The sequence below is a fragment of the Staurois parvus genome, unplaced genomic scaffold (genome assembly GCF_062004578.1).
Source record: "Staurois parvus isolate SC_StPar_1 unplaced genomic scaffold, SC_StPar_1.0 ptg001052l, whole genome shotgun sequence".
Taxonomy (NCBI): domain Eukaryota; kingdom Metazoa; phylum Chordata; class Amphibia; order Anura; family Ranidae; genus Staurois; species Staurois parvus.
The window spans coordinates 562,489-574,647 of NW_028318848.1; the positions used below are offsets into that span (position 1 = coordinate 562,489).

General features: G+C 41.6%; 1 protein-coding gene across 4 annotated transcripts in view; it reads right to left on the reverse strand.

Moving 5' to 3' along the window:
* Positions 1–12,159, reverse strand: part of LOC149440796 (class I histocompatibility antigen, F10 alpha chain-like) — an 88,176-nt gene that overhangs the window by 15,162 nt on the left and 60,855 nt on the right. For 3 of the 4 annotated variants that reach the window (XM_089658127.1, XM_089658125.1, XM_089658126.1), the window contains exons 3-4: positions 9,036–9,314; positions 370–648 (exon numbers count right to left, since the gene is read on the reverse strand). In XM_089658127.1, the coding sequence (XP_089514253.1) occupies positions 370–648; positions 9,036–9,314 (558 nt within the window). Of the gene's footprint in view, positions 1–361; positions 649–9,035; positions 9,315–12,159 lie in introns of those variants that run through there. The other variant, XM_089658128.1, reaches the window with a different exon arrangement.

Sequence of the window (12,159 nt, forward strand, 5' to 3'; positions counted from 1 at the left end):
ACAGTGCAGGAAATACTACCCCAGATACTGCTGTGTACGGTCTGAATGCTATTTCTGTATTTCAGTACTTTGTTTTGTTCCTCGGTTGCACTCGTTCTCATTCATTTAGTGACACAAACACAGCCGGCTTATTACAAAGGATGTTTCCATTTTAGCATTACTTGTGATAAACACACAGGGGGAGATTTACTAAAACCGGAGCACTCAGAATCTGGTGCAGCTGTGCATGGGAGCCAATCAGCTTCTAGCTTCAGCTTGTTCAATGACAATAAAACCTGGAAGCTGATTGGTTTCTATACAGAGCTGCACCAGATTTTAGTAAATAACCCCGTGGTGTATGGACAGATAGCAGAAGTCCTACTTACTCACCCCATTTCACACTGAGAGTCTCATCCCCCAGGCTGCTGTGGTCCACATGACAGAAGTAAGTGTCTCCCTTCTTGGTTGGGACTTCCACACTGACTCTGATCTGATAGGTGCCATCAGGATGGGGGAGAATTGGAGTCATTTCATCTGAAGGAACATGGTCCTCCCCATTCCTCATCCACTTCACATCCACAGGTCGGGGGTGAAACCCGTACACCAGGCAATGAAGTCTGGTCACATCATCCGACTGACGACGACCCCACACCTTCACCTCTGGACGCACTGAGAGAGAGAAAACAAGGTATGTGATCTACTGACAAATGTAATCTATGTTCTCCTATGAGATGAATGTGGACACATACAGTATGATGATCTCCAGCATAGAATTATGAGGCCACAGTCCCCACCATTCACTCTAATAGAAGGTGAGCTGTCAGTGATGTCAGTGGGGTGTAGATCCATCAACACAGAGCAGTCCTGAGGAAATCCCTTCAGAAGACAATCCATCATGCATCTCATTGACAGGAAGCGGCCTGTCTGACTCCCAGGATGGCTCACACTGATCAGCGCTTTTGTCTTTTAACCACTTGCCCTCCAGAAGATTTACCCCCCTTCCTGACCAGGCCATTATTTGCGATACGGCACGGCTTTACTTTAACTGACAATTGCGCGGTCATGCAACACTGCACCCAAATGAAATGTATGTGCTTTGTGCGCTATAAACAAAAAAAATATTTTCTGCTATAAAACATATCTAATAAAAAAATTAAATTTCTTCATAAAATTTAGACCAAAATGTATTCTGCTACATAGTTTTTGTAAAAAAAAATCCCAATGAGTATATATTGATTAGTTTGCACAAAAGTTATAGCATCTACAAACTATGGTACATAAAATGGAATTTCTTTTTCTTTCATACTAGTAATAGCGGAGATCAGCAGATTATAGCGGGACTGCGATATTGCGGTGGACATTTTTACACTAACTGACATTTTGTGGGAACCATTAACACCAATACAGTGATCAGTGCTAAAAATATGCACCGGCACTGTACTAATGACACTGGCTGGGAAGGGGCTAACATCTAGGGTGATCAAAGGGTTAAGTGTGTGCTTAGCTATGTGCTTGGTGTACAATAGGTGGTGCTTTTACTAGGGGAAGTGATGGATCGTGTTCTCAGCTCTGCAGAGAGACATGATTAGGGCCATCTTTAACCTGTTCCCCTCCAGCCAATAGCAGAATGATGGCCAAGCGGGACTCTCATCGATCCGAGTGGGCGTCATGATGACTTTCTGAGATCGTGCTGCACTGTGGTGAAATCTGTCACTGGCTGTGTACCTTCGACCCAGCCAATGACAGATCTGTGTACCGGCCCATTGCCAGTACCATGTGACCAATCACAGCAGGTCACATGATAATTGTAAACAATGGATGGCTTCCATTCATGCCATCCATTATACACAATTGTGTCACAAGCTGTGATTGGTCACATGTACAGACTGGGCCAATCACAGCCCATCTGTGTCATGTGATTAGCTGCGGCCAATGACAACAAAAAAACCTGAATTAAATCAGGTGTATTATGTGTAATATGAAAAAAAAAATCTTAAAAAAAAAATGTAATAAAAAAAAACATTGAAACACATTTTTTGTTTCTTCGTACTGTCACCAGGAATTGTCCCCGATCACCGCCACACCAGTTATATGATGATGCTATACTGCATTGGTGACAGTATGTAAAAAACCCACATTTGTGAAAAAATTAAAATTTCATTATTTTCCAAAAAATTATGAAAAAAAAAAATTACAACTTAAAACAACACTCGCCATGCCTCTTACTAAAAACCTCGGACTGTCTACTTTTAAAAAAAGGGGTCATCTGTACTGTTGACATGATTGAGTCTCAAGAAATTAGATCGGCCATCAGTACATCAGGACTGATCGATTTTCAGATAAAGAACATAGTTTGTGGACTCGATAACTTGAACTTTCCTTCAGACTAAATAATTGTAAAGGAAATTTGTAAATTCTGCATTTTATTTTGCGTGCTTTGCCTATGTATTGTACACGGCACTCATTGTGCACACGGCACTAATAATGTTCTCATTACATGTTTGCATTCTCTCAAGTCCTGATTAGAAATCAGCCTGCCTATGTAACGCCCCTCGTTACCATAAAGTACAATTGTAATATTAATGTGATCCCTACATAATCATGTGTATAAAATACTTCAAATACAAATAAACAGAACAGTTATTTGGAAAGATGCCGAGTGTAAGGTTTGTGTCTGTTCCCCACTGCAGTAGTTAGTAATTTGGACCCACCAATCAATAGGAGGTTAGGAGTTCCCTATAACATTTTCAGTATTAATGTCCAGAACAATAATAAACACTGATTTGGGTTATTTTCACCAAAAAAAGTAGCAGAATACATCTTGGCCTAAATGTATGAAGAACATTTATTTGCAAATTTTTATACCAAAAACAAAGAAAAAAATTTTTTGTTTTCAAACCTTTTGGTCTTTTTTCGTTTATTTAGCAAAAAAAAAAACCCCAGTGGTGATCAAGTACCACCACATGAAAGCTCTAGTTGTGTGAACAAAATGCTACAAATTTAGTTTGGGTACAGAGTTGCATGACTGCGCAATTGTCATTCAAAGTGCCAGAGAGCTGAAAGCTGAAAATTGGCCTGGGCAGGAAGGGGGTGACAGTCCCCGGTATTGAAGTGGATAAGTCTGGGCTCTGACCCGGCCATGCAAGGACTGTCACCCATTTCTCCCCCAACCACTGTGGGGTCTTTTTTGCTGTGTGCTTTGGGTCATTGCCATGTTGGACTTTCTGGCAGAGGGCAGATGATTTTCCTCAGAATTTTGATGGCATTTTTCCTTCTGTCCTGACAAGTGCTCCAGTCCCTGCTGCAGAGAACCCCCCATACCAGGATATTCCCCCCTCCATGCTTTACTGTAGGAATGGTGGGATTTGGATGGTGAGATGGATTGGATTTCCACCAGACGTATCGTTTAGTGTTGAGGCCAAATCATCCCATTTTAGTCCCATCTGACCAGAACACCTTTTTCCATGCGGTCTCAGAATCTTCAAGGTGTGTTTTGGCAAAGCTCAGTCATGACTACATGTGGCCTTTCTTGAGGAGCGGCTTTTTTCTTGCCACCCTCCCATACAAGCCCCATTTGTGGAGGATTTGTGATATTGTTGTCACATGCACACAATGACCACTCTGTCATAGATTCCTGCAACTGATTCTGAATTGCTGTAGGACTCTTGGTAGCCTCTCTGACCAGTTTCCTCCTGGCTCTTTCATCCAGTTTGAGGCGAGGACTGATCCAGGGGGGGTCTGTGTTGTACCAAATACCTTCCACTCCTAAATAATAGGCTTCACTGTGCTTCTAGGCATTGATAAATCATTTGACATTTTTGTTTGTATCCTTATCCTGACTTGTGCCTGTCCACAACTTTATCCCAGAGATCTATAGACAGTGCCTTGCCACCCATAATTGATAGTTTTCTACAGTTGCACTACCGGGACTGAAATGCTCCAGGAAAGCTCTTTTTATGCTGAGCTAATCAAAATGACCACAGCTGATGACAGTAGAAAATCAAATGGCTTTGTGTGCCATTGAGAAGGTGATTAGCTACACCTGATTGAGTTTACAAGTCATTGTTAGGAGGGGGGGGGTGATCCTTTTTCCAACTCAGTGATTTGGTTTTTGAATTAAAAAAAAAACAATTCTGACATGTTGGTGTTATATCACCCGGATGTTATAAGTTGCACTGAGTGAATCCAGCTGGATAAAACAAAAACTGTGTGTCTTCATTTCAGGCTGCAAAGCAACAAAATGTAATTATTTTAAAAGGGAGGGGGGGGGGGGGTTGATTATTTTCTATACCCACTGTATGTACCATGGGTTGTAGACGCTATAACCAATTAATATACACGTTGAGTTTTTTTTTGTTTTATAATTTATGAAGAAATGATTTTATTGGATGTGTCCTATAACAGAAAGTAGAAAATATTGCGTTTTTTAGGTTTGGTCTTTTTCATTTACATAATAAAAAATAAATTCAGTGATGATCAAATACCACCAAAATAAAGCTCCAAAAATAAAATGAGTTTTTCATGGCACAATTGTGCAGATTGAGCTTTTCTGTGACCTTAGATTCTTAGGCCATGTTCACATGGGTGTACTTAGAGTGGTTCTAAAGGCTCAAGGTTTTTTACCTTCATACATTCTATGCATGAAGGTAAAAAAAAAAACTGTGTGCAGCACCCCCCCAGCCACCCCCAATACTCACCTAAGCCCTCTCTCGCTTCAGTGATGTGCACTGGAGTCTCCCTCTTCTTATTGGCTGAGACAGAAGCAGGAGCTATTAGCTCCCAATGCTGTCAATCACAGCCAGTGAGCCAATGAGCAGAGGGGGCAGGGCCAAGCCACAGCTCAATGTGCGAATAGAAAAATGGAGCAATGGGGGCCTCCATAGCAATAGGCTGCTTTCACACTCAGCAGTTTTTGCAGCACTTTTGAGTAAAGAAAGAAAAAAAAAAAGGCACAAGAAAAGCTCAAGAATAAAAAAAAAGAAAAATGCATCCCTTTAAATTCAATGTATGTCTTCACACTGGTCTGTTGCGCTTCCCTTGTGTTGTACTTGGTGTTAAATCCTGCTTGCCGCATTTTGGGCGCACCAAAAATGCACCTCCCCATTGAGGCCTGACTACCATCAATGCGTTTTTTACGGCTTTTTTTGCAGAAACGCACTACAGTCCATTAAACATGACTTTGTATGGGACACATTCACATCTATGCTTTTTTGAGCTTTTTTGAGCAGCTGCATTTTTGGAAAGGGTCAGGGACTTTTTTTAAATGCAAAACAGTGCGGTTTTGGTGCAACAGAAATCAATAGATGCAAAAAACGCATGTAGTGCGTTTTTGACGCATTTTCACAAGTTTTGTTTTTAATCTGCCCTGCAATAAATTGGCCACGAAAATTAAACAAAAAATAAAAAACTGTAAACCGCATAAAAAAGGTGTCAAAAACGTGCGTGCATAAAACACAATATGAACTGCAAAAAGGACAAAATGCAAACTGCATTGGTGTGAAGCAGGCTGGAAATGCACTGAAAACAGCAAAAAAGTGTCAAAAACTCATGTGTTTCGTTTTTGATGCATTTTTAATCTGCCCAGCAACAAGTTGCCCCCCCCCCCCAAAAAAAAAAAAAGCTTTAAAAAGAACATCAAAAACACACCTGGAAAAAAAATGCGCTGAAAAAGAACTGAAAAACAGACAAAACACAACCTGATGGTATGAAACAGGGCTGAGATGCACTGCAAACTGCAAAAATGCGTCAACAACTCATGTGTTTAGTTTTTGATGCATTTTGCGTTTTTAATCTGCCCGGCAACATGTTGGCCAAAAAAAAAGAAAACAAATTCACAAAACGCACAAAAAAAAAAGTCAAAAAACGCACATGCAAAACAGACAAAACACAAACTGCTGGTGTGAACCAAGCCTGAAATGCATTGAAAATGCAGCAAAAATGCATGTGTTGCGTTTTTGATGGTTTTTGAGTCACATGACTATAAAAACCGCACCATAATCATGGTAAAATCGTGGTAAATTGCGCATTTTCAGCAGCCATTATCGGCTCCTTTTTTCCTATTGGCAAAGTGCTAACAAAATTTTCGGCTGATACATTTGGTACTATATATACTGCTGGTATATTGGTGCATCCCTGGTATACAGTGTATAGTGCGTACACAGGGTATATAGGGTGTAGAGTGTATACAGGGTATATAGGGTGTAGAGTATATACAGGGTATATAGGCTGTAGAGTGTATACAGGGTATATAGGGTGTAGAGTGTATACAGGGTATATAGGCTGTAGAGTGTATACAGGGTATATAGGGTGTAGAGTGTATACAGGGTATATAGGGTGTAGAGTGTATACAGGGTATATAGGGTGTAGAGTGTATACAGGGTATATAGGGTGTAGAGTGTATACAGGGTATATAGGGTGTAGAGTGTATACAGGGTATATAGGCTGTAGAGTGTATACAGGGTATATAGGGTGTAGAGTGTATACAGGGTATATAGGGTGTAGAGTGTATACAGGGTATATAGGGTGTAGAGTGTATACAGGGTATATAGGGTGTAGAGTGTATACAGGGTATATAGGGTGTAGAGTGTATACAGGGTATATAGGGTGTAGAGTGTATACAGGGTATATAGGGTGTAGAGTGTATACAGGGTATATAGGGTGTAGAGTGTATACAGGGTATATAGGGTGTAGCGTGTATACAGGGTATATAGGGTGTAGCGTGTATACAGGGTATATAGGGTGTAGAGTGTATACAGGGTATATAGGGTGTAGAGTGTATACAGGGCGTAGAGTGTATACAGGGTATATAGGGTGTAGAGTGTATACAGGGTATATAGGTTGTAGAGTGTATACAGGCTGTGTAGAGTGTATACAGGGTATATAGGGTGTAGAGTGTATACAGGGTATAGAGTGTATACAGGGTATATAGGGTGTAGAGTGTATACAGGGTATATAGGTTGTAGAGTGTATACAGGCTGTGTAGAGTGTATACAGGGTATATAGGGTGTAGAGTGTATACAGGGTATAGAGTGTATACAGGGTATATAGTGTGTAGAGTGTATACAGGGTATATAGGGTGTAGAGTGTATACAGGGTATATAGGGTATAGAGTGTATACAGGGTATATAGGGTGTAGAGTGTATACAGGGTATATAGGGTGTAGAGTGTATACAGGGTATATAGGGTGTATAATGTATACAGGTTATATAGGGTGTAGAGTGTATACGGGGTGTAGAGTGTATACAGGGTATATAGGGTGTATAATGTATACAGGGTATATAGGGTGTAGAGTGTATGCAGGGTATATAGGGTGTAGAGTGTATACAGGGTATATAGGGTGTAGAGTGTATACAGGGTATATAGGGTGTAGCGTGTATACAGGGTATAGAGTGTATACAGGGTATATAGGGTGTAGAGTGTATACAGGGTATATAGGGTGTAGAGTGTATACAGGGTATATAGGGTGTAGAGTGTATACAGGGTATATAGGGTGTAGCGTGTATACAGGGTATAGAGTGTATACAGGGTGTAGAGTGTATACAGGGTATATAGGGTGTAGAGTGTATACAGGGTATATAGGGCGTAGAGTGTATACAGGGTATATAGGGCGTAGAGTGTATACAGGGTATATAGGGTGTAGAGTGTATACAGGGTATATAGGGTGTAGCTCATACAGGGTATATAGGGTGTAGAGTGTATACAGGGTATATAGGGTGTAGAGTGTATACAGGGTATATAGGGTGTAGCGTGTATACAGGGTATAAAGGGTGTAGAGTGTATACAGGGTATATAGGGTGTAGCGTGTATACATGGTATAGAGTGTATACAGGGTATATAGGGTGTAGAGTGTATACAGGGTGTGTAGAGTGTATACAGGGTATATAGGGTGTAGAGTGTATACAGGGTATAGAGTGTATACAGGGTATATAGGGTGTAGAGTGTATACAGGGTATATAGGGTGTAGAGTGTATACAGGGTATATAGGGTGTAGAGTGTATACAGGGTATATAGGGTGTAGAGTGTATACAGGGTATATAGGGTGTAGAGTGTATACAGGGTATATAGGGTGTAGAGTGTATACAGGGTATATAGGGTGTAGAGTGTATACAGGGTATATAGGGTGTAGAGTGTATACAGGGTATATAGGGTGTAGAGTGTATACAGGGTATATAGGGTGTAGAGTGTATACAGGGTATACAGGGCGTAGAGTATATACAGGGTATATAGGGTGTAGCTCATACAGGGTATATAGGGTGTAGCCTGAAATGCATTGAAAGCATATATAAAAAACAAACACGTGTTGCCTTTTTGATGCGTTTTAAATCTGTCCAGCAACAAGATGTCCAAAAAAAACGAAAAAAAAAATAACGAAAAAAAAAAACACCATGCAAAAAAAAAAAATAAACCGCATCAAAGAAATTTGTCAAAAACATGCGTGTAAAACACAAAAACGCACTGCAAAAACGCAAACTGCATTGGTGCGAAACAGGCCAGAAATGCACTGAAAGCAGCAAAAATGGAAAACACTCATGTATTTAGTTTTTGATGCATTTTGTGTTTTTAATCTGCCCAGCAACAAGTTGGTCAAAATAAATAAATTAAAAATGCTAAATGCATTTAAAAAAAGTGTAAAAAACCGCACATGCAAAACAGACAAAAAGGCAAACTGCTGGTGTGATCCAGGCCTGAAATGCATTGACAACGCACACGTGTTGTATTTTGATGCTTTTTTGAGTCACATGACTATGCAAAACGCACCCTAATCGCTGTAAAATTGCACATTTTCAGTGGCCATTATCAGCTCCTTTTTCCCATCGGCAAAACGCTAACAATATTTGCGGCTGATACATTCTGGCCGCTTGTATATTGGTGCATCCCTGGCATAGTGTATAGCGTGTAAATAATGTATATAGGGTGTAGCGTGTACATAGCGTGTATATAGGGTGTAGCGTGTATATAGGGTGTAGCGTGTATGAAGGGTGAAGAGTGTATACAGGGTGTAGTGTATATATAGGGAGTATACATTGCGTGGGGATAATAAACATGTATACAGTCACCTCTCCTCTCCAGATCTTCTCTCCCGTACTCTATGAATTGCTTGAGCTCCTCCAGACATTGATTCTCCAGATAATTCTTGCATCTCTCCCCCCATCTCTCCTCCGGACTGTTCCATCTCTGTGTGGTGATCTGAGCCCCATTCATGGTCGGGATATAGATCCATCTCTGTGTGTCCAGAGACACGAATTCTCTCCCATCATATCCGTACTGATAATACCCCGCAGTGGTGCCGTCATCTCTCAGCTCACAGCCGTACATCACCTGGTAGATATGGATCCCTGCAGAGAGAAGAGGGAGATGTGAGGTGGGATCAGAGGGTGTCATGTGTGTGATATGTGATATGTAGGAGGTGACGGTATAGGGAGGAGATATGTACGGGGATGGAGGTGTGTGATACGTGATGATGTAGGAGGTGACGGTATAGGGGGGAGATATGTACGGGGATGGAGGTGTGTGATACGTGATGATGTAGGAGGTGACGGTATAGGGAGGAGATATGTACAGGGATGGAGGTGTGTGATATGTGATATGTAGGAGGTGACGGTATAGGGAGGAGATATGTACAGGGATGGAGGCGTGTGATACGTGATGATGGAGGAGGTGACGGTATAGGGAGGAGATATGTACAGGGATGGAGGTGTGTGATATGTGATATGTAGGAGGTGACGGTATAGGGAGGAGATATGTACAGGGATGGAGGTGTGTGATACGTGATGGAGGAGGTGACGGTATAGGGAGGAGATATGTACAGGGATGGAGGTGTGTGTGATACGTGATGATGTAGGAGGTGACGGTATAGGGAGGAGATATGTACAGGGATGGAGGTGTGTGATACGTGATGATGGAGGAGGTGACGGTATAGGGAGGAGATATGTACAGGGATGGAGGTGTGTGATACGTGATGATGGAGGAGGTGACGGTATAGGGGGGAGATATGTACAGGGATGGAGGTGTGTTATACGTGATGATGGAGGAGGTGACGGTATAGGGGGGAGATATGTACAGGGATGGAGGTGTGTGATATGTAGAAGGTGATGGTATGGAGGGGTGGGGGATGTATACATACATATACACACACATTATATATATATACATATTAGTATAAAACATGATTTGTGTGTAATATATGACTCCTGTGCGCTCCTTTCTCTGTCCTATCACCTTCCCTGATGTCTGTCATGTGACCTCAAACCTCCTCCCAGATCAGCAAGAGAGGAAGTCCCAACACCAGCCATACTACAACATAGGACCCATAAAATCCATACAAATGACCCAACACCACATTCCCCGGACAAGCTCCTGAGAAGTGCCCATTCCACCATGACACCCATAACCCATCATCCTCCCCTCCCCCTCTATACACAGTACGTTGGTTGCAGTGTTCCTCTTTATTGTGTAGCACCTGGGGGGGGGTCCATCCACTGAACTGGGCAAAGTACATTTCCTGGGTGTTCTGCTCAGAATCACCCGGACTGACAAAAGCTGAATTTTCAATCTGTATTTATCAAAGAAGCCACATGGAGAATTGTTGGCTGAACATCCGTCCATCCTGCATCCAATCAGATGAAGGCATTGTTGGTGTATATTCGGGGCCCCCAGCAGGTGATTCTGGTAGAGAAATCAACCCGAAGGCTGAACTAAAGAGATCTTCACATGTATGGCCAGCTGAGGATAGGAGCCTTGTACTGTGCTCCTCCCTGGATCAGTCCATTGTACACGACTCACCATCATCACTTATAATTGAGAGGTTTTCATGGAGTAACTGGCTTTATCCTATATTTATCCACTTGTCCTCCAGAAGATTTACCCCCCCCCCCTTCCTGACCAGGCCATGGTTTGCTATTCAGCAGTACTCTATTTCAACTGGTAATTGCGCAGTCATGCAACACTGTACCCAAACTAAATTTATGTCATTTTTTTCCACACAAACAGAGCTCTCTTTTGGTGATATTTGACTGGGTGATCAATGGATTTTTTTTTTAAATCACAAAAAATTACAGAAGTTTGTAATAAAAAAATCCCACAATATTTTCTACATTCTGATATGAAAAATATCCAAATAAACTCAAATTTAGTCATAAATTTACACCAAAATGTATTCTGCTATGTCTTTGGTGAAAAAAAAAAAAATCCCAGTACGTGTATATAAAAATGGGTTTGTGTGAAAGTTAGTCTACAAACTATGGTATACAGTTGCAAGAAAAAGTATGTGAACCCCTTGGGATTATGTGGAGTTTTGCATGAATTTGGCATAAAATGTGCTCTGAACGTCATCTAAGTCACAACAATAGAAGAACACAGTCTGCTGAACATAATACTACACAAACATTAGATGTTGCCATGGTTTAATTGCACATAACATGTAAACATTCACAGTGCAGGGAGGAAAAACTATGTGAACCTTTGGACTTAATAACTGGTTGACCCTCCTTTGGCAGCAATAACCTCAACCAAACGTTTCCTGTAGTTGCAGATCAGACCTGCACAACGATCTGGAGTCATTTTGGACCACTCCTCTTCACAAAACCGTTTCAGTGTAGCAATATTCTTGGGATGTCTGGTGTGAATCGCTCTCTTAAGGTCATGCCACAGCATTTCAATCGGGTTGAGGTCAGGACTCTGACTGGGCCACTCCAGAAGGCGTATTCTGTGCTGTTGCAGCCATTGTTTTGTTGAATTACTTGTATGCTTTGGGTGATTGTCCTGTTGCATCACCCATCCTCTGCGGAGCTTCAGTTGGCGGACAGATGGTCGTACGTTTTCCTGCAAAATGTCTTGATAAACTCTGGAATTCATTTTCCCATCAATGACAACAATCCGTCCAGGCCCTGAGGCAGCAAAGCAGCCCCAAACCATGATGCTCCCTCCGCCATGTTTTACAGTGGGGATGAGGTTTTGATGTTGGTGTGCTGTGCCTTTTTTTCTCCACACATAGTGTTGTGTGTTCTTCCCAAACAACTCAATCTTGGGTTCATCTGTCCACAGTATATTTTGCCAGTAGTGCTGTGGAACATCCAGGTGCTCTTTTGCAAACTTCAAACGTGCTGCAATATTCTTTTTGGACAGCAATGGCTTCCTCCGTGGTGTCCTCCCATGTACTCCATTCTTGTTTAATGTTTTCCT